Below are 22,941 nucleotides of genomic sequence, written 5' to 3' on the forward strand. Positions count from 1 at the left end.
CTGAGTGATCCCAGGCAAGATTAGCAGAAGGACCTGCCAGCTGAGCCCAGCCAGTCTATACACTTAGGAGAAATATTAACTCATTGCTGTTTTCGGTCACGAGTGAAAATGGTCCTACCTTGAACTTCTCTTATGGAGAAGCCTGTAGTAGACGCAGAAGATCAGAGCTCACAGCTGGTTCTGTTCTCTGCCCCTGTCCTCGGCACTCATCTGTGGTTGTGGCCCAAGTGCCACAGAGTAGGGACCGTAAGTAAGCGATCGAGAGAGGATCTATTTTTTATTATTTATTTATTTTAATGTAAAGTACTTTTTATTTTATTTTTGGCCACGCCACGTGGCATGTGGCATCTTATTTCCCCGACCAGGGATCCAACCCGGGCCCCCTGCCTGGGAAGTGCAGAGTCTTAACCACTGGACCTCCAGGGAAGTCCTGGAGCTATTTTTTAAAAATGCCCTGTGCAGGGCTTCCCTGGTGGCGCCGTGGTTGAGAGTCCGCCTGCCGATGCAGGGGACACGGGTTCGTGCCCCGGTCTGGGAAGATACCACGTGCCATGGAGCGGCTGGGCCCGTGAGCCATGGCCACTGAGCCTGCGCATCCGGAACCTGGGCTCTGCAATGGGAGAGGCCACAGCAGTGAGAGGCCCGCGTACCGCAAAACAAACAAAAATGCCCTGTGCAAGCCCTTCCCACCCTTAATCTTACTTAATGAATGTGGAGCCAGTATTCTTCCCATTGCCACTCAGGAAGGGCAGAGTCAAGACTGGAGGCTGTCTCACATGTGTACATTACATCAGGCTGTCCTGCTGTCCTGCTGTTTCTTCATTCTTGCGGAACCTGGTATTTTTTAACTTTTTCCTGTTGGCCTGCAGCAGAGTTGGGCTGCTTCTTGTGATGTAATTTAAATGCTTAGGAAACTCTCCCTGGGGGGTACAGAGGGGAGAACACATATACTTATTTGCTTGGGTAGCTAAAAATATCTGTGCAAGGAGGTACAGGAAGCTAGCGACAGTCTTCACTTTTAGGTGGGGAAACGCAGTGGCTGGGGGACAGGCCAGTGGGAGGGAGGTCTTGTACTTTTGTGCAGGAGGGGATCATCCGTTACTTCTTTTTTTAAATTAAGGAGAAAAAGAGAGAACAGAGAGGACCAGTCTGCTTAATGCGTGAGGGCTTCTAGTATCTCATTCTGTGGGTTTCCTCCGTAAGGAGTTTGTGACCTACTTTTGAGTATGCTAAAGCTTTACTGCATAATTACGATCAAGAAGCATATACTTATTTGTTAGAAATCTTACAGAATTCCAGCTGAAGAGGAAGTTTTGATATAATATGTATTTTAAAAATCACAGGAAAGAGACTTGAATGCAGGGCTCCTTCCTCCCTGGGGAGTGGAGACTTCACTCGCTTGCCTGTTGCTTCCCAGCTAAGCATGAAGTCTGACCTTCTTTCCCTGAGTCAGAACAGAACTAGGCCAGACTAGTAGTAACAAGGGTTTGAAGGTGGGGAAGGGAAACTTATGGCCACGCAACCTTAGAAAATTACTTACCTTTGCCTCAGTTTCTTCCTCTGTAAAATAGGGATGTTAATATCTCCTTTATAGAGTGGGTTGGAGAATTAGAGATAGTCTGTACAAATCATCTAGCATAGAGCCTGACACCTCATGTGGTTGCTCAAAAACGGTATCATCATCATCATTGCTGGTTAGTGTCTGTTGATTTTAGGCCCCTTGAAGGAATAAAGGATATGAGATTCTTTTCATTGAGAATGAAAGATAGATGTTTAGGGGAAGAAGGAGTGTATCAGATATCTACTGTTGTGTAACAAAGCACCACAAATCTCGTGGCTTAAAACAACAATGAACTATTTCTTACCCTTTTGTGGTTTAACCTGGTGGTTTTTGTCTCCTTAGATGTATTTGTGTAGCCGCAGTCAGAGGATGACAGGAGAGGCTGAATGGTCCCTCCGTGGACTCACGTGTCTGGCAGGTGCTGCCGGCTGTTTTTGAAGCATGCTGGTTCTCCTCTAATGGCCTCTCGTGTTCAGGAGTCTAGACCAGCTTTCTGACAGCACAGCAGTCACGCAAGCTCCACGTGACCTCTGCTCGCTCCTGCAGTCTCTGATTTCCCACTGGCCAAAGCAAGGCTCAGACCAATCCCAGGGTCACTGTGGGGGGATGAGACCCCACCTCGGTGGAAGAGGGAGTAGCAAAGCATCTGTGGCCCTTTTTAATCTATCACAAGCTTGACCTTGTAAGCAATAGTATATCTCAGTTGTAAGCTCCTTCTTGGGCTGACAACTTTGTAAGTTGTAAATTTGTCCCTTTGCTTACAATGTAGAGCTCCTTATTGGGCTAAAATTGGGCCCAGAAAGAAAAGGTTCTGTTGGTTTCTCCACTTTTCCTGTATCACTGAACCCTTCATTAGTCCGACATAGGAGCTCATTAGGGAACTGGGGATATTTTGTTTGGACTAAAAGTTGGAGTGAAGGGTAATAGGTCCTTTTCTGTATTTGAAGTTCTTTCTTGGGAAGGAGGGACTAGTTTCAGGGTGTGGAAATGACTGGAAAGCGTGTATTTCCTCCATTTAAGGAAGGATTGCCACGTGCGACAGCGAGTCTTCTTGATTGGAAGTAAAGCAGAAGATGGGTAATTAAGTGCCAGGGACTTTGCAGGAGGGTTTTCCTCATTGAATGACTTGACTTGTTTCTCATTCTAGAACTCAGAGGGAGCATTGTGCTTTTTTGCTGTGGGGAGGAATGGGGTGGGGGTGATGACAGGAAGGGAGAGATTCCCTGTGCTCAGACTGGAAGAGTCACCCTGCACCGAATTTTAACGTTACTTGATTTATAAGGTCAGCTCTACCTGCTGAACCCCTGAGAGTCGGCGTCTGCTGTCGGCGTGAAGAACGTTTCTATTTGGTACAGTGTCGGGGGGATGCTGCCTCTTGAAGACAGGTTTTCTGTGCGTCTTCTTGGGTTAGAATGGAAGGAATTGAGAGAAGAAATTGTAACATATAAATGTGTACAGTTGTTCCAGCAGCTGTAGGTTAGATGGTCGGCCTGTTTAATTTGTCTAATGAAAATTATTTTGGTACTTTCCCCATATCATGTGTTTTGCGCTACCCCAAGCGTGATTTTGAGGTCTGATTTTGTAACAAAACACCCAGCCCAGTTGGTGCTATTGTCAGTGGAGAACACTGTGTCAATAGAATGTGATCAGAATGTGAGCCTATTTCCTTTTCTCCCTCCATCACTCTCTTTGGAGGAAGAGGCAGGGACCACTACCTGCTCACCCTGTTTAAAGCTGCTGAGCAAGAAGTTTGGTGAGGTGCTGCCTTCGGCTTTGGTTAGTGTTACCGGGCTGGCCAGTTTGGTCAGTGGTGTTTCTGTGGAGCCTGCCTCACTTCCAGCACTTGGATTTTTAGAAAACTGAGAGTGAGACAATAAGCTACAGTACCTACAGGATTCAGACACAGAGTGGTGTTAGGTTTTTGGTGGGAAGCAAAATTTAAGCTACAAATAAATCTTCCAGCTGAAGCAGATGATTGCTCTCCTGACTGGTGCATTTACAAACTGGAAAATTGTGAAAAACCTCAACCCACCAACTGTCAAGCTCATTGGCTCTTTGCTTTGGGCTTCAGTGTTCTTCCTGATAAAAATAATAATTATGTTATTCGGATATGGTTGCCAAGCGTTCATGCTTCTCGCTCCACTTGTGCTTATAAACGATGCTGCAGCGTGAGCTGCTTTGTCTTTGAACGTTTCCGAGCATTGGAGAGTTTTGTTACCTGTGCTGATTTGTCGTTCTCTTCTCTAACTTTTCAGAATGGACTGCTGAATTATGAAGTATTCCAGACCCAGGAGGAGAACATCACTCTGCCACTCACTCCCTTCTCCCCTACTAGTTATTTAAATTGGACTTTTAATATCCTACCAGCTGCTCTTCAGACACACATGGTGCATTGTTGCCATTCCCCAGATTGCATCTCTGAAACACAGGCTCTTAGTAACCTTCAGCAAACAAAGAGGCCGCCTCCCGGGGACGCTTGCTGGGAGGGTGTCACCCTGACTGCCCTCTAGCTTCGGCTGGCTCTGGATTGGAATTCCACCATGGAGCCTCGCATGGAGGCCTGCCTGGCACAGGTGCTGCAGAAGGATGTGGGGAAGCGACTGCAGGTTGGCCAAGAACTGATAGACTATTTCTCAGACAAACAGAAGTCTGCCGACCTTGAGCATGACCAGACCACATTAGACAAACTCGTGGACGGACTCGCTACCTTTTGGGTGAACTCCAGCAATTACAAGGTAAGCCATGCGCTGGAAGATGCTCTTCTAGGTGGCCGGGCAGCCGTGGGGGATCAGAATGGGTCCTAGGAGAACCCTTTGTGAGCCGTCAGCATGATCCCTTGCTTTCCAGTAAGAGCAAGTAGAGTTTTCTTTGATTTTTGTTGGAGCTCAGAAAACCCCTTGTCCTTTAGCGCACTGAGAGAAGGCCAAGTGACCGGATAAAGAGAGGCTTTTATGTGGGAGAGGTTGCAAGCATTTGCAGCCTTGAAGTTAAAGTGACTATCGCGTCTAGCAGTGAGTAGCCCTTCATGAAGAGCAAGTGGCTTCACCGATTTTCTCTGGGGGTGGAATTGGCAGTAGGATGTGGGCATTTTACCTGCATTTTAGCTGTTTTGAAGTCGGCCCAGGTACTCAGCCAAGGGCCCTCCGGTGACTTGTGTGTAAAGGCCTGGAGGATATCCTTTAGGTTCCAAAGATCAAGGCTCTTCAGGTGCCCTTGGCGGGTGGGAAGGGCCAGGCGGGGTCCCATGAATGAAAACTGGGCTGGGCTCAAAGTGCTGAAGAGGTGTCGTTTCCCCCCCTCGCCCTCCCCACCTTTAGTTTGTTAAGAAGGTGGCCCCTTTGGATCCGGTTGAGGGGGAAGACAGCGTGGGACATGTGCTAATAGGTGCTATAGACATTATAGACAGTCGGGCTTCCAGAAACAGAACCTTTTGTGATTTTTTTCATTGAACCAGTCTTCTGACATGGATTCGGACTTGGAAAGGGTGCTTACAGGATTTCTTTGTTTGCTCTAGTATAGACTGTTTTCCAATTACATTAAACCTTGATCTTATCTAAGAGTCAGCAGGCTTTAGACCGGTTACCTCGGGCCCTAATAGTTCACTTAAAACTCGACATAAAATTTACCCTAATAGTCTTTGAAGGCCGAGCTTAAATTTCCTGTTTCATTCATCTGTTTTATTCATTTAGCTGAAATTAACAAGTGGTGGCTGCTGGGTGGTGGGAGCGTTACAAAGGGGAGGGTGATAGAGACTCTCTAGTCCCTTACATTTTTGAGGTCTGGGAAGTCTCCTTGTCTGTGTTTGAATCACGGCTCCACGAACCTTTCTGTGTGCAAATCAGGATGCTTCTGGCTCAGAGTAACTGAACGCTGACTTAGTTGACTTAAAGTTATCTATCATAAGGAGATTGAGTAATTTCCATTAAGTCTGCATAGTTAATGCAATGGCCAGGGAAGAAGAATGTCTGCTTGTGTCTTTTACTTGGTACTTGGGAGGAAACCTTCTCTGAAGCTCCCCAGCAGACTTTTTTACATCGCATTGGCCAGAATGGCTTTGCGTGCCCACCATAGTATCGCTGGAAATGGACAGGTGTCCACGGTGGCCTTCAGCCGTCACGCTCAACCTCCGGGTCCTACAAAGGGGTTCAGCCTCCCCTGAGCGAAGCGTGTGGCCGTGTGGAAGAGGCGGGGTACTCGGATGGTATCGGACTCCTGATAGGAAGGAGGAGGTGAGGGATAGGAGTATCAGTCAGTATTAAGACTTGGTTCCTGTCTTCAAGGAGCTTGTAGTCTGGGGGGCGGGGGGGCGGAGTGGGCATGAATAAATAAGGGAGTGGCTCCAGTCAGTGTTGAGTGTGCAGTAATAGAGATGCACAGAATTTGGTGGGAAGACAGAAGAAGAAAGTAGTAACGTTGTCTGCAGGAGCCCAGAGGTTTGAAGACTGGGTCTTTTTTTCGTAATAGGAATTGCAGAGTCACAAAGGAGTGAAAGGTTAAGACTTGACCCTTTGTGAAGTACTTTCTAAGAAAGACAGCTCGGTGGGAAGGAAAGCAGGAAGAAGGGGTTTGCTGCTGACTCGCGTGCCGTCATGGACAAGTCACTTTACCTGTCTGTGCAGGGCAGGTGTTTGACTACATCTTCTCTCAGGGCCCTCAAGCTCTGATATCTTGTGTGACTTCATACCGATGGCTTTGGAGTCAAGGCCATGTCTTGTGGTTCTGATCTGACCCAGTGCTGAGCACCCCCCCTGGTCTCTAAGGTCTCTAAGTATGGTGACTATGGGCCTTGTTCACACCTGGAGCCTAGAGCCTGGAACATAGCAGGTGCTCAACGAATCCTGGATACCTGTGTGAACTCAGGAACTTAGGCATACTCTCGGCAAGTGTTCCTGGTTGCTTTACTGAAATCTGGAAACGTATCTTTTAGGGACCCATACCTGAGTTTTTCCTTTATCGTAGAGCAAGATTTCTCCTTCAGAGCCTGAAGTACACTTTAAGTTTTATTCGAAGGGATTCACTTTGTATTAAATAATTCTCTGAAGCTTGGCTTCTTGAAATTTTTTATTTTTAAATTCAGGACTAAAAAGATAAGAGAGGAAAAGGGAAGTACTTTTGGCTTTCCAAAACAGTAGTGGTTGGGTATTGTTATTCCTTTTCCTAGCAGGGAATGTAGATGAATGCAAGCACAAGGTCTTATTTAAAAAAAATAGTTGGCTGAAGCTTGAATCACTTTACCTTTGAGTATTTCTTAACATGGTAGACAGATTTGTACCTGGTTTTGATTAAAGTTTAATAGCTATCATTTCTTATTTACCGTGTGCATTCAGTATCTCATTTAATCTTCATAACACCCCTGCAAGGTAGATAGTGGTATCCTAATTTTATACATGAGGTCACTGAAATTACTGAGAATTGCGAGGTAATTTCTACTTGTGATTATGGAACTGGGATTTAAATGTAGGTCTCTCTGGGGACCTCCCTGGTGATCCAGTGGTTAAGACTCCATGCTTGCACTGCAGGGGGCATGGGTTTGATCCCCGGTTGGGGAACTGAGATCCCACACACCACGCAGCGTGGCCAAGTAAATAAATAAATAATAAAAAAATGTAGGTCAGGCTTCCCTGGTGGCGCAGTGGTTGAGAGTCCGCCTGCTGATGCAGGGGACACGGGTTCGTGCTCCGGTCTGGGAGGATCCCACGTGCGGCGGAGCGGCTAGGCCTGTGAGCCATGGCTGCTGAGCCTGTGCGTCCGGAGCCTGTGCTCCATAACGGAAGAGGCCACAACAGTGAGAGGCCTGCGTACCGCAAAAAAAAAAAAAAAAAAAAATGTAGGTCTGTCAGATTTCCTAGCCAGTGTTCCTTTCAGAAGAATAGAGGTCAGCAAACTTGAAGAATAGAGGTAAACATATTAGGCTTGGTGGGCCCTGTGGTCTTCTTGTAAATATTTAACTCGTTTGGGCCATTATGATGCAAAAGCAGCCCCAGAGAATGTGTTTGTGAATGGGTGTGGCTGTGTTCCAGCAAGACTTAACATACGGGAACAGGTAGAAGGTCAGTTGGTCCCCTGGACCGTAGTTTGCCAACCCCGGCACTAGCTAGAACATTGAGCACCTACTATGTGTAAAGGCTTCTCCTTTACTGGTGGGAACCACTCGTGATTCAACTGGGGGAAGAGCGAGCCTTATAATTTGCACATAAGTTGGGAATAACGGAGCATTCATTTAGGTTAAATAGAACGCAGTTTGCTTTCGGAGCATTTTAGCTCTCTTGTGCAGACTCATTTTAGGGTCAGTATGCGTTCTGCTAGCCTATTGCTGGTTATCTGCTGTGAGCTGGCTGTGATCACGGGTGCCTCTCTACACGGGGTGCTGAATTGAATCTCGGAGACAGAGTGTTGGGTGAAGTAGAAGAGTAACTTTATTGCTTTGCCAGGCAGAGGGGGTTACAGCAGGCTCCTGCTCTCGAAAACTAAGTGTTCCTTAAGGAGGAACCAGGACCCTGCCCCAAGGCTGCACTGTTGTTTCCTGGCTGCTCCTCCCATGTCTCTCCATCCCCTCCCTTCCTGGATTAGCAACCGGTGGAATCTGCCCCTCGGAACTCAGGGAAGGTCATGGAGGCTGAACGGAAGGGCTCCCCGTACCCAGGAGCCCCTACAGGTCCTGCTCAGTTTCAGCTTTGGACTTTCTTGGGTCACCTTGGGGAGTGAGTAATTGGTTCTTTAAGTAATGTCCTCATACAGGCGGCACACCCTGGGGCTACACTGTGGGGCACCTTTCACCACCCCACCCCACCCCACCCCGTTGCTGGAAGAGCTTCGTAAGTCGATGTCACGTGACCGTGGGAGACACGGAGGAGATGGGAGACTTCTTCTTGATTATGGGGCTTCTTTTCTAGATTAGTTTGACATTAAAAAAACAACGAAAAATTTGAATATGGCTGCCCTCATTGATGTGGTCTCCTCTTCCTGTTTTTCCTGAATAAAACTCAAAGAAAGAGGAAGATGGTGGAGTAGATTCCTGATGTACCACCAGCCACTTTTCTTGTCTCCCCCTGCCCCTTTAGGTGAGAAGGGGTGAAGGTAAGAGTGAGCTCACCTGGGGAGGCCACCTGGGCCATGGCAGTTGGAGGGAATTGAGGGAGCCTTTCCCAGCTTTCCCAGGTCATCTGAGCAACTTGTACTGAGCCAAACAGCTCCGTGCGTGCAGCCTGGCGGGTTCTCACAGGGCAGGAACGTGCGTGTCTAGTGGGCTGATCGGAACAGAGCATCCCAGTGGGGACCAGGTGCTTTTGTGAATATAGTCCCGCAGTCCCTTCTCTGCAGTTACAAATTCCCCAAATCTCTGAAGGCCTAGTGTTCTTCATTTTTCATTTGATGTGAAGTGAACTGATGTGAGACTACTTATGGTCCTTACTTACCTGCTTAGGGCATGTTGTGCTGTAGAAATATTCACGTTTGATGGTGGGTGCTGGCCCAGGTTCTGTTCAAGGGGATACCTATCTATCCATCTATCCATCTGTCCATCTATCCACCTATCCATCTGTCCCTGCCTGTCTGTCTGTCTAAAATTGTGTGCAGCATTTTACCTTTCTAAAACGTGAAAATTCTGTGTTCCAGAACACATTTGGCCTCCAGAGTTTTAGATAAGTGACTGTGGACTCGTATTTAATATTGTAGAATAATAATAATGACCCACGGTTATGGGACGTTTCCTATGTACCGGAAGTTGTGCTAAAGATGTGTTCATTTTAACGTATCATTACCATGTGAAGTAGATCTTGTTATCCTCATTTTACAGATGAAGACATTGACGTGCACATAAATCAGGTAACTTGTTTAAGGCGACAGAGCTGGTAATTAAGGTTTCTGGGACTTGAACCCAGGTGTCCATGCAATGGCTGAAGTACATTAAGCACTTATCCTGTGCAGGTACTGCCCTGGGGGTGGGTATACCGTGGGAAAAGACAGGCCCGGTCCCTTCCCTCACGGTGTCCGGCCAGCGCTGGGCAGTCTCGCTCTGTCTAAATCTAATATATGTGGACTCCAGCCCTGTGCACTGTTGTCTCAAGGCCCAGGCCATGCTGACTTGTATTTGAAATTTGTAGGTTCCCTCTTAACTGAGGGCTTCCTTCCTCCCCACCCTAATGGTCTTCATGGTGTAAAGGGGGGACAGGTAAGGCAGATGAGAGGACAGGGCACAGTGTAGGGTAGGGAATAATCAACTGTTAAATTGCATCGTAGGAGCGTCTGTAAATGCCGTAGTGCCCAGAAGCAGACTGCAGAAGGTTTAGTCTCTCCTTAGCTGCTTTTCGGGGCGCAGTGTGACCCCTGCCCCAGATCAAGTGCCCTTTATGGCTGGAGGCGCAGGTGCTGACAGATACCTGGAGGCCCCTCTGTTTCCCCTTGCCTATCTCTAGAACCTTGGCTCCCATTGAGGCTTTTATTTTCCCCCTTTGCCCTTGAGAGGAGAGCCACAAGATGATTGGATTCAGATTAAGTGACTTCCGTTTCTGTTCTTGGCTTGGTGCTGACCTAGCGGTGAGGCCTTCCAGAGGCTGTTCATTCTTCCCAGGTTTCCCCTGCAGCATTGTCCTGTGGGTTGCAAGAGGTGAATTTTTCTGGGTGTAGTTTAAAAAGACAGGTGCCTCTCGCAAGTAGGAAAGCTACAGTAAGCAGTGCTAAGCAAAGGCAAAAAAAAAAAAAAAAAATCCAGGAAAAATTATTGCAAGAAAATTTATGCAGCTTGTCAAATAAAAATGGTGTCCTTAATGTATGTGATTAATGGCATTTCTTCCTGAATATGTGTTTATGTATATGCAAGGGCAGCAAAGTGTATTTGGGAATAATTCATGTTGGAGCATGAGCAGTCTGGATTCCCGTCCTGGCTCTGCCACTTAGACTTTTGAGCAGGTCACTCTACTCATCTGTGCAGGGGGTCTGATGATACCTGGTACATAGCATTGTTATAAGGGTCCAGTGAGCCAGTGTACGAAGGTGCCAGGACTGCTTGGTAGCAGCACGTGGTCAGTAAAAGAAGCAGATGAAGATATGTAGTTATTGGGCCCAATGATAACAAGATCCATAGAAAGTGAACTTTTAGGTGGGACTGAGTTAGTGTGCCTTCCTGTAGTCCTTGTCAGCCTGTGCCCTGGAGCAGAGGCCTGGATCTTTTGTAATACAATAAGAATCCTTGAACCCTGCACTGTTGATAACAGAGGCTCTGAGCAGAGCAGCCGCTGGCCGGAAATTCTGAGGGTGAGTTTAAAACCTACTGGCAAAGGCAGTCCACTGATCGAGGACCCCTGTTTTCGGAGGGTTTCACTTGTTCTTTTTAATACTTTGCCTGGTTTCAGAAAGCTAAAATTGAAATAAGGATACATATGATAAAAGAAGTCATAAATTGGATGTCGAAGCAAAAAGGAAAAGAAGCAGCTGGGGTGAGAGCGTGGAGCTGACAACGAGGCTGATGTGTACGCATGGCTCACATTTATGAGGCACTCGCGTGCGGGATCCCTGAAGCGCTTGGCGGTCATTGCCTCCTGTAATTGTGAGGCAGGTACCCCGTGACAAGCCCTGGGATTGGTCCCGTTCTACAGCTGGGAGAAGAGCAGTGAAGCAACTTGCCCAGGGTTATATAACTAGAAAGTTATTTTAATCTGGATAGTCTGACCTTCGAGCCCACACCCGCATCCATGCAGTACGGCTTCCTTTATAACGTTGCGACAATATTTATAGCATATTTATCAGAGCAAAAGAGTGTAAGGACATACCTCACAGCTACCAGTGATGACTTTAGGAGGCCAGGTCCTCAGTGAGAGATAAGCCACTCATTTTGTACTTTAATAAAAAACCAACATTATTTAAGATCAGTGTATTTAAAACAGTTCTTTGGCTGGTCCTAATAGAATCATGACAGTATATACTTTTTAAAGTATTTATTTTGGAAAATACTCAGACCTACAGGGAAGTTTCACAAAACAGTGCAAAGAAGCATTATTTACTATAGCCAAGATATGGAAGCAGCCTAAGTGTCCATCAGTCAATGAATGGACAAAGAAGATGTGGTGTGTCTACACACACACACACACACACACGCGCACACGCAAACACGCACGCACGCACACATGGAATATTATACGCACGCACACAATGGAATATTATTCCGCCATGAAAAAGAATGAAATAATGCCATTTGTGACATGGTTGGACCTTGAGGACATTATGCTAAGTGAACTAAGTCAGACAGGAAAAGACACACCCTGTATGATTTTGTATGTGGAATCTAAACAAAACAACACAAACGAAGCTCCCAGGTGGTTGGTTGCCACAGGGAAGGGTCCTCGTTGGGCGAGATGGGTGGAGGCTCAAAAGGCACAGACTTCCAGCTCCAAATTAAGTACTGGGGGTAACATGCAGCGGGTATCGCTTAGTCGAAAGTTGGTGAGAGAGCACATCTTACAAGTTCCCATCACAAAAAAAACTTCCTGTAACTATGTATGGTGATGGATGTTAACTAGACTTCTTGCGATGATCATTTTGCAGCATGTACAAATATCGAATCATTACGTTGTACACCTGAAACTAATGTCATGATACCTCACATAACAAATAAGCCCAAAGCCAACACACCAGTGCAAAAAATTTCCATGTGTTTCATTCAGACCCCAGTGGCAATACTTCACCACTTGTTTTATCTTCTCTGTATGTGCATTTTATTATCGTTTGTGAGTTGTTAAGACATATTCACGTTTACTAAAAACATGGGCGTTCACTTACGTAGTCTTACACAGGTATCTAGAGCAGGATTAGGATGGATAGAGTACTAATATCCAGTCTGTGAGCCTTATTCATATTTTACCTGTTGTCCTACAAATGTCCTTTATAGCAAAAGAAAAAAAATTTTCTGGTGCAAATGCAGTCCAAGCTCACAGGCTACATTTTGTTCTCACCTGTACGGTCTCCTTTGGTCTGGAGCAGTTCATCACCAGTCTGTCCTTGTCTTTCTCGGCTTACTGCTAGCCCGTTTGTTTCGTATAGCCCCTCCATTTGAGCTCCGTGGCTGCTTCTCAGGATTGGGTTAAGGTTATGCGTTTTGGCAGAATACCATGGAAGTGATCGGTGTATCACATCAGGAGGCACGTGGTATCTCTTTGTCCCACTTGGTGAAAGAGGTGTTTGCCAGGTTGCTTCCAAAAGTCGATATTTTTTCCTTTTATAATTAGTAGGTAGCTTGTGGGGAGATATTTTGAGACTGTAAATATCCTGTTTGTCATCAAACTGTCACCTACTAGCTTTAGTATCCATTGATGATCCTTGTCTAAAATAATTATTTGGATGCCAAAGGGAGATTCTCTTTTCTTTCTTTCTTTCTTTTTTCTTTTGGCCATACTGCGAGGCTTGTGGGATCTTAGTTCCCTGACCACCCGACCAGGGATCAAACCTGGGCCCTCAGCAGTGAGAGCACAGAGTCCTAACCCCTGGACCGCCAGGGAATCCCCAAAGGGTGATTTTCTGATTCCATCATTTCTTCTCCATTTATTAGTTGGCTTCATATATTTTTGAAATGTATAACCTTTGTCTATTTATATAGCAGGAATTAAGTGTATATTTTGATAGTTATTCCCCAAAGGAACTACTGTGATGAAAGAAAAAAATGTTTAAATTTAGTCTTATTTAGGTACATTTATATTTGTAAAGAATTTAAGGCAACCTAATAATTTGTGAACATAATGTGGTGAAGTTTGGTTTGAGCTCTGGGCTTCCTAGCAGCCAAAATAGAAATGGAGAGATGGCTACCTATACCCTTTTTTAACAACTGTGAAAGGAATATGGAAAGGCAAATAACAACAAAATGCCTTCCTGGATGTAGCAGGGTATTAAAGGACACTTTGCATGAGGGGGAAAAAAGGAGAGCTTGAAAAACAGATGAGACAGAAGACAGTATTGAAACCGCGCACCTCAGACTGGGACTTGAACCCATGTGCTGGGATTCTAACCCAGCCTAAACCCACTTGAGTCCACGTGGCTGGGACTTGAACCCGGCCAAAACCCACGGTCTTCCAACTGAGATCACACACCTGGTTTCAGGACTTAATGAAGCTCAGGTTCTTGATGTCTCGTAGCAGAAAGAATTCAGTGAGAGACAAAGTGATCGGTAACAAGTGGATTTATTCAGAGAGAAACACGCACTCCACAGACAGAGTGTGGGCCATCTCAGAAGGCAAGAAAGGCACCAGGGTATGGGGTTGTCAGTTTTTACAGGGCTGGGTAATTTCATAGGCTAATGGGTGGGAGGAGTATTCCAGCTATTTCAGGAAGGGGTGGGGATTTCTAGGAGTTGGGCCAGTGCCCATTTTTTGATCCTTCCGGGGGGCCTTGAAACTGTCATGGCGCCTGTGGGTGTGTCATTGAGCTGGCTGATGTGTTACAGTGAGCGTGTACTGAGGCTCAAGGTCTAGTGGAAGTCGACTTGTCCGCCATCTTGGACCCATTTGGTTCTAATCAGTTTATGTCATGCCCTTGGGCTATGTCATTCTTTCAAAGGTTGTGCCCTGCCCCTTCCATCCTGTTTTGGTACTGAGTGAGACACAGGTTATTCAGCTGTTCCTGTAGACAGAATTCACCAGCTAGAGTTTTGGGCTAAGGGGAAATTGTCAGATGGCATCCAGGGTGAAAAGATAACCAAGAGCTAGCCGACCCCACTGAGTTATCTTTAAAAAAAAAATTATTTATTTATTTGGCTGTGCCGGGTCTTAGTTGCGGCACGTGGGCTCTTCGTTGCCACGCATAGGATCTTTGTTGTGGCACGCGGGATCTTTAGTTGCGGCACACATGCAGGACCTAGTTCCCCAACCAGGGATCGAACCCAGGCTCCCGTCTTGCAAGCGTGGAGTCTTACCCACTGGACCACCAGGGAAGTCCCTGAGTTATCTTTTTAACAGGTTAAGTAGAGGGAGAGTCTGTGACAAGGACCACGGCAAAGAATCCAGAGAAATTGGATGAAAGTGGCTTGAAATAGAGAAAGGGAGGTTGGCCTAGAGGAATTATCTGGCTGTAGCTGATTTTCACAGGGTATTTGGGGTCGGGGCAAAGAGGGCTGTCCATTGTGGACCGTGTGGATGGGGTTCTGGAAGAGGAGGCAGTGCTTGGTGCCAGGCCTGATGGTGGGTAGGGATTTCTGTGTTTAATCATGCTCATTAAAGGCTTTGTGGAAGAGATGGCCTTTGGGCCTTTTCTGGATGAGAGAAGGGAGATGGCTCAGTGACTACACAGAGGAGCATGTGGCAGGCCTCAATAGAGATGATGTTTTGACGTAAGCGGGCCTGTCCTACACGAGTGAGGCGGGTCCTTCATGAGTGAGGCGGAGCTAGAGTCCCGGGTGGAGGAGCCTGGAGGGGGCCGTAGGGAGTGACTGCCCTCTGGCAACTTAGTAGGACCTGACTACCGACCCGAGCGGCCATGGAAGCTGTTGAAGGACCAGCAGCTCTGGGTGCTGATGTGGGTGGTGTGGACTAGGGTGATTTAATGTAGCTTTAATGCACTATTTTCTTCTATGAGTTTTTAGCTGTCATTTCTTTATCCATACTTGGTTGCCAACATCTAGGCTGTTTCTAGTTTTTTGCACTGAGCATCCTTGAACATACGCGTGTATTGCCCTCTTGTGTGTCTCTGCGCTGGAAGTTCTGAAGGGTTGAAGTGTTGGGTCCGAGCAGGCCGTATTGCCCACCCACCGGTGCTGTGTGAGTGCCTTCGTACGTTCCTGGGTCCTGGGTGTTACTTTTTCTCCAAATGTTTTTCCTTTTTGCTGGGCAAAAGATGTCTCTGTGTTGCCAGGCACAGTGTTGGAGAATGTTTCTTCTGCTTCTGACCTTTCAGATAAAAGCAAATCTTAAGAGGATATAAAGTAAATAATTTAATTTTTCTTAATCTCATTTCCCCCTTAAATGCTTGATGCAAATAGGTTCTGTCTGGGCCATCTCAAACATTAGCAGAGTAGGGGATGTCAGTGGTCAGGGGGAGGGAGGCCTGATAACTTGACAGAGTCTACCCTGAAGTGGATTAAAGAAGTGGGGTCTCTCTATTTGTTGTTATTTATTCCCATTAGCTTTTGTTAAAAAAAAAAACCCCACAGAATGAATAAGAGAGTTGTGAGGAAAACACCCACCATAATCCATTTCTTTGGAATGTTCCTTTCCTTTTTCCATCTAGTAGAACCTAAATAGCAGCGCATCTTAACTGGCCTAAGATGGGAGATACTGAATAAAGTCACTTTGTTTTTGTTGGACAGTGAGGGTATGTGTCTGATCTTCCTTGATTCTTCATGTAATTGTAGCCTAACCTAAGGAGCGTTTTTTAAAAAACAGCTTTGTGAGGAAAAGGATTGATACTAACCTTTCTGCTCGAGGTGAGGAATTTGGATGGACTTTGTATTGAACAGTTAACTCAGCTCAAACCAGTTCAAGACAGAGAGGGCATCATTGGGGCAGACCCCTGGCCGGGGCCGTGGTTTACGGTGGAGAGCGCGCGGGGCCTTGGCGGGGGCGTCTGCTCTGTCTGGCCATTGGCTTCTGGACTCTCCCTTCAGCACTGCCCTCGTGGCCACCATGGTCCCACCTCACATCTTGCGGCCCCGTCACCGGGGCAAGAATCTCTATTCTGCCAGCTGGGAGTGAGACATGCCGCCAAGCCTTTGGCCCACTCGCTGTGGCCAGGCAGGTGTGGCGCCGCAGGGAAGTGGTGGCCTCTCTCAGAGCCCTGCACGTCGGGGGCTGGAGGAGGTGGGACGGTTCCCCTAGGAGAAAGGGGGCTTGGCTGGGGGCACTGTGGGCAGTGAGGACCTCGTAGCTCAGATTGCTTGAGAGGCTGCAGGGCCCCCGTGGAAGGCCCAGGCTGGCAGTGCAGCTGTCGTACTCGCTGGCGTGGATTTGGGGTGCCGTTGACCTCTGCTCCGCACACTCAGGAGTTGGCGCCCAGAGGTGCCCCGCGCTCCAGGGCTGGCCTGCCACCTGTGCCTGTGCCTTGCTTCTCTCCTCTGATGACCCTGCATTATGTGGGCTTTTCACTGTGTCGTCCAGTGAGAGCTTTTCCACCTTTCCCAGCCCCTTTAAGCTGAGAACTTATTTATTCTTGGTGGTTATTATACTCGTGTTTGTAATTCTGGTACCAAGATGCCGGCGTGTTTAGGGGTATAATGCCACTCTTTCCGTAGTTTAGACACCTGAAGCCTGGATCACTTATGTATCGATGGACGTACAGAGTCACAGGCTGGTTTTTAACGTTTCAGATGTGCATTTGCTTACCGTTTGCCTGTCCGGTTGAAACCATTCCTGGGTGTCTTGTTGTAACTAAGGAAACGGCAGTTAACACGAGTGAAACTGAGCCTCTTACGTTTGTGATTTATCACTTACATTTTTCTGAGAGCCAGTTTGGGCCTTTCACTTCTGTCGGAGCTCCCAAATGGAGTAGCTTTACAACTAGGAGGGGAGGGGTGATGTGATGTTCAGGAGATTGATTTGGCTCCAGGCCTGCTTTCCAGCCTCCCGGGTCTGGGCCGCTTCCCTGTGTCAGGGGCTAGACTCCTGCTCTCCTTCCCTGCAGCTCCAGGTCTGTTTTCTCGTCCAGACCTTCTGTTCCCTAGGACGACTTACTTTAGTCAGAGTCAGCCTTCCTGCCTAGTCATGCTACTTTGAGAGAAGTGTGTTCAGAGCAGGTGGGCGAAAGCCAGTGCGCTTCCCAGTGAGTGTTGCCTGGGGGCCGGTGGCAGACGTGTTTCCAGCCCAGCCCCGGGGGGCTGCTCCTGGCTGGCTGTGTGTGGGCCACAGCCCACATATAAAATGAATGAGGAGGTTTAGACTCCCAGGGCCCCGAAGCACAGGGGGATGTGGGCACAGGGGGGGACACGCCCACACACCGAGGATAGCTGATATACGGGGACTTTTTTTTTTTTAAATGCTTATTGAACATACTTGACTTCAAGAAAACCTTATGTATACGCATCACTGATGTACATAGGGGCTTATATTTTGCTTTAATATCTGTGCTTTAACTCTCCATGTACATCAGTACATAAATGATTCAGACTTCACGTTTTTCAAATACAGGAAGACTACCATAAAATACCGTAAAAACACTGGCATTTGGTGCTAGAATGCCAAGGAAAAATCTGGTATGGCATGTGTCCCACTATTAATGGAGTGTTTTTAAGCGGGAGGGGAGCGTTTAAGGGAAAAGAGAATGTTCACATTACTACTGCATTAAGTATTTCAGTGTTGGAAATTTCTTTTGTAACATCTGGCATTAAAAACAACTTTTCTTTTTTAAGGAGACTTCGGGCCCTCAACACTGTTAGTTCTCTACACAGGTCAGCTTTATTCGTATTCGAGATGCATTTCTGCCAGTGTTCTCATTAATAACGGAGCAAGTGGAGCCAACAGGTTGAAGGTGGCGGGACAGAAAGCCATCTAGAAGACGCTCTGAAGAGAAACCTCGAGTGCCTTGGGAGAAGGATTTGTATTTTGAGGCCCATCGTTAAAAATTTTATTTTATTTTTTAAAATTCATTTTATTCAAGTATAGTTGATTTACAGTGTTGTATTAGTTTCTGCTGTACAGCAAAATGACTCAGTTATATACATTCTTTTCCATGATGGTCTATCATAGGGTAGTGACTAGAGTCCCCTGTGCTCTACAGTAGGACCTTGTTGTTTATCCATTCTCTGTATAATAGTTTGCATCTGCTAGAAGGATTTATTTTTACAGGCTGAGATCTTGATCCCTTTCTATAGAAAAAATTGGTCTGTTTCTTTTGCCAGCCCCCAGACGAGGTCCTCCTGGTTTAGGGCGGCGGTGTACCTCTAGGAATGGAACACCGACACAGGCGAGCTCCCGCGCTCAGTCTCTGTGGAGCCGTGATCTAGAACCCTGCTTTGGCGATTGTTTTCACATCCTCTGGGACCATGGCCTGCCTCTGCTCTGGCTGTTGTTTTTGTCACTTGCCGGCAAATGCTTCCAGGCTGCAGAGATGTTTAAGAAGCCCTTTGTGATGCTGCGGCTTCCACTCAACAGTTCCTGGTTGGTACTTTTCCCCCCTTTTTCTTCTAAGGCGGCTCCAGTTCGGTAAAATACATAATTCCTAATGGAAAGTTTCAGAGCCTGGAATCTGGGGCCAGACCGCTAGGGTTAGAGGACATGCTCCTTCCTTTACTCCCCCTCTCACTGGCTGTGTGATCCTGGGTAGGCTACTTAACCTCTCTCGGTCTCAGTTTTTCATCTGTAAAATGGGGACAGTATCCGTCTCAGGGTTGTTGTGAGGGCGAAAGAGTTCGTACGCAGGCAGTGCTTGACGGGTGCACCGTGCTGCAGGCTTGCAGGCTTTATGATGATTTTACAGCACCCGCTGTGATAATTTCTCTGTGGTGGGTCCAGCACTGTCACCACTTACCTTTGGGTACCCGTTAGGGGTTTAAATGGTCACAGAACAACCCAACAGCGGCAGAAAGAGAGGCCACAGGGGCGGAAGAAGTCTGGTTGCAAAGCAGCCTCGTTTCAGGAGACTGTAGTTGAGGGAGCTTTGCCGTGTGTCTCTACAGGGCACTGGGTGCAAGTTTACTGGCTCCAGCCTCTCCGTGCATTAACATGTGTACTAAGATGGGTTGTGGGCTCTTTCTTTCTTCTCTCCCTTTTTCCCTTCTCAGATCAGCACAGAACTGATCACAGTCAAGAACAAAAGAGAACACCTGTGAGCAGGAGAGGGACAGGGCTTGGGTGGGGAGACAGTAGCCTGATGGGCACTTGGCTGGGGCTCTAGAAGAGGAAGATGGTTTCGCTTGAGTAGAGTTAAAAGTGCGTTAGAGGTGTTTGCTGTGCGTATTTTGTCGAAATGAATAACTGGTGAGGGAAGTTGTGGAAGAGGAACTGTCTGAACGTCGTGAACAGAGTCACCAGGTATTCGACCTCCTGCCACGTGTCACAGATAATAATAGTAGGTTTTCCTATGCGTCGCTCTTACCCCACTTCCCAGAGGTTGGTTAGCCCAGAGACTCCTCAAGTTTAGGCAATGTCCTCTAGGGCACAGAGCACAGGACTGGAATTTACTGGACGTTTGTAGGGTGGCAAGGCCTTTTCGTCCCTCTTTCAGCCTCAGAAAGCTTTGAGGCTGAATCCACCTTGTTCAGGGGTAAGTTCAGCAGATGCTTGTGAGACAGGAGGGAGGGGAGCACCACAGGGTCTCGTCACGGTGGCTGGGAAATGGCTTGGTGTCCACAGGTAGTGCCTAGAGCACGGGCTCCAGGTGCGCGGGCTTCAGTAGTTGTGGCGCACGGGCTTAGTTGCTCCACAGCATGTGGGGTCTTCCTGGGCCAGGGCTCGAACCTTTGTCCCCTGCACTGGCAGGCGGATTCTTAACCACTGCGCCACCAGGGAAGTCCCATTAATTTTAAAAAGTAATGTGCGCTTGAACTGCGATAAAGAACTGGAAGTTTCTGCTTGCATGTATTTGGCTGGGTCAGTAGTTGAAAGCGGGCCCTGGTGTCTTGCTTCTCCTTTACGTGCTGACCTGCTGTCCTGCTGTCCTGAGGGCTTGGCTGCCAGCAGGCTCGGCTTGGGGTGCAGCAACCTTCTTCCTGAAGTGGCCCCTTGACTCTGCAGTAACCTTTGTGAGACACTGGTCTGCCTGAGGAGCGCGTCTGAGGGTGAAATTCAAGGTCAGCTCTGTAAGATAGCCGTTGCCCAAGTGACACAGTCAGACAAAATGAATCTTCCCTCCCCACATTCTTGGTGCTAGAGGTCAGGGGACGGCTCTGATGCAAGCTTAGAGTAGAAGAGAACGCTTTTTGACTGATTGAGGGCATGGCCTTTCATTTCTAAGTGGTTTAAAGAATTTACGGCTCATTGTTTGTTCATTCCAGAGTCCTAAGGATATGGGTGATATTTTTTCTCAGACAGGAATGTGGGTTTTGGCAGTGACTCTGCATCACAATAACTTGAAAATAACCCAGTCCTTTGGAACCGAAATGAAAATGTGTGACCTCTGTGCACAGGATGTGCGTGCCCATGAAAGAAATGTGTGCATGGTGAACAAAAAGTCATTTGAAACTAGAAATAGTGGCTTTCAAGTTGGGAAAATCTCAAATACGCAGCATTAGGAGAATATGAGAGGTATGTATTTCCACCCGTTTATCAGGAAGATGGTGTACTCCGCTCAAGGGTAGTCTGTAAAGACTTTTCAGTGGGGAAACGCTGATGGGGTGATGTAAAGTGAAAAAGGCAGGAGCAAAATTTATATAGAGCAAGGTCTCAACTGTGCACAAGTGTGTAGAATAAATGATCTGGAAGGAGCTGTGTGAAAATCTGAATGGTATTAATCTATATCGGGAAATTATAGACGATGGGTTTTCTTTCCATGTTCCTGTAGTTTCTAAATGTTTCACAGTAGGTGTTTGTTATTTTTATAAACAGAAATTAAAGAATTTTCTTCTTCAGCTGCTTTTGAGACGATATTCGTCAGGAAGTGATAGGGATGACATACCACGCATGCTGTCTGCTGCAGAAGTCAGACTTGTTGCAAAAAAGCAATGCCTTTGGTAGGCGCACATTTGCACGTCCGAAATTAAGGAGGGTCCCTGGTAGCTTAAAACGGTTCCTTAATTACTCTCTTGGAATTATGGTTACAGTAAAGTAACTTTTAAAATATGACTGATATGCAAGCAGTATTGCAGTTAGGGTCACGCATCCACTCAGCATATTCAACTATGTCAGCCCTACTTTTTTCTCATCAATTTTCATCTGATTGCTTGAAAAAGATGAAAAAAATCTGTAGAAAATCTGTTATGCGTTCAACACAGGAACTGTTTTGATGAGTTTGATGGCTAAGTGAGCAAACATTGGTACGAATTTAGCTTATCTTCATGATTTAGTTTACCCCTTCCCCCCCTTTTTTTTTTACATTTATCTTTTTGTGGTGATTGCTGGATTTTATTTCATTTTTGCCTCAGAATTTTGAGACAGAAGATTGTGAAATATGCCATGGCCACATGTTCAGAGGTGATCAGCAGGGCAGTCAGAGGAAGCCAATGCTGGCTGTGTGATTTGATTCCTGCTTTATAGTAAAAGGAGGATTAATACAAGAGGAAAGTGCTGATTTATCTTCACCAATGCATACGCTGGAGTTGAAGCTTGTTCTTTATATATTTTAAGCCGTTAGAGTGGGGATCTTTTGCCCTGAAGGCATGTATTGCCTCTTCCTGTCCCCTTCCCTAACAAAACAGCCTTGGTAACAATTATAATCCTTTAGAGATTGCCAGGGTCTGAGGGAGGAGGTGGGGTGGGGGTAATGGGGAGTGAGTGCTGATGGGTGACGGGGGTTCTTCTGTGTGATGAGGGTGTTCTGGACTTAGATAGTGGTGATGGCTGTGCGGCCTTGTGCAGACACTGAAAATCACTGAATTGTACATTTTAAAAGGATGAATTCTATGGTATGCGACCGATGTCTCCATTATTATTTTTTTAACATCTTTATTGGAGTATAATTGCTTTACAATGGTGTGTTAGTTTCTGCTTTATAACAAAGTGAATCAGTTATACATATACATATGTCCCCATATCTCCTCCCTCTTGCATCTCCCTCCCTCCCACCCTCCCTATCACACCCCTCTAGGTGGTCACAAAGGACTGAGCTGATCTCCCTGTGCTATGCGGCTGCTTCCCACTAGCTATCTACCTTACGTTTGGTAGTGTATATATGTCCATGCCTCTCTCTCGCTTTGTCACAGCTTACCCTTCCCCCTCCCCGTATCCTCAAGTCCATTCTCTAGTAGGTCTGCATCTTTATTCCCGTCTTGTCTCTAGGTTCTTCTAACCACTTTTTTGTTTTTTTTTAGATTCCATATATATGTGTTGGCATACGGTGTTTGTTTTTCTCTTTCTGACTTACTTCACTCTGTATGACAGTCTCCAAGTCCATCCACCTCACTACAAATAACTCAGCTTCGTTCCTTTTTGTGGCTGAGTAATATTCCATTGTATATATGTGCTACATCTTCTTTATCCATTCATCTGTTGATGGACACTTAGGTTGCTTCCATGTCCTGGCTATTATAAATAGAGCTGCAATGAACATTTTGGTACATGACTCTTTTTGAATTATGGTTTTCTCAGGGTATATGCCCAGTAGTGGGATTGCTGGGTCATATGGTTGTTCTATTTTTAGTTTTTTAAGGAAACTCCATACTATTCCCCATAGTGGCTGTATGAATTTACATTCCCACCAACAGTGCAAGAGGGTTCCTTTTTCTCCACACCCTCTCCAGCATTTATTGTTTGTAGATTTGTTGGTGATGGCCATTCTGATAGGTGTGAGATGATATCTCATTGTAGTTTTTTTTTTTT

The 22,941-nt window shown here is 46.5% G+C and overlaps 1 protein-coding gene across 1 annotated transcript in view; it reads left to right on the forward strand.

Annotated features, from left to right (window-relative positions):
- CLASP1 (cytoplasmic linker associated protein 1) overlaps nucleotides 1–22,941 on the forward strand; it is a 272,968-nt gene that overhangs the window by 30,779 nt on the left and 219,248 nt on the right. The window contains exon 4 of the mRNA XM_027082432.1: nucleotides 3,817–4,296. Coding sequence (XP_026938233.1) covers nucleotides 4,102–4,296 — 195 coding nt within the window. The 5' untranslated portion in view covers nucleotides 3,817–4,101. The remainder of the gene's footprint in view (nucleotides 1–3,816; nucleotides 4,297–22,941) is intronic.

This window comes from Aethalodelphis obliquidens, unplaced genomic scaffold, assembly GCF_003676395.1.
Source record: "Aethalodelphis obliquidens isolate GAN/ISIS:26980383/991018 unplaced genomic scaffold, ASM367639v1 scaffold47, whole genome shotgun sequence".
NCBI classification, from domain to species: domain Eukaryota; kingdom Metazoa; phylum Chordata; class Mammalia; order Artiodactyla; family Delphinidae; genus Aethalodelphis; species Aethalodelphis obliquidens.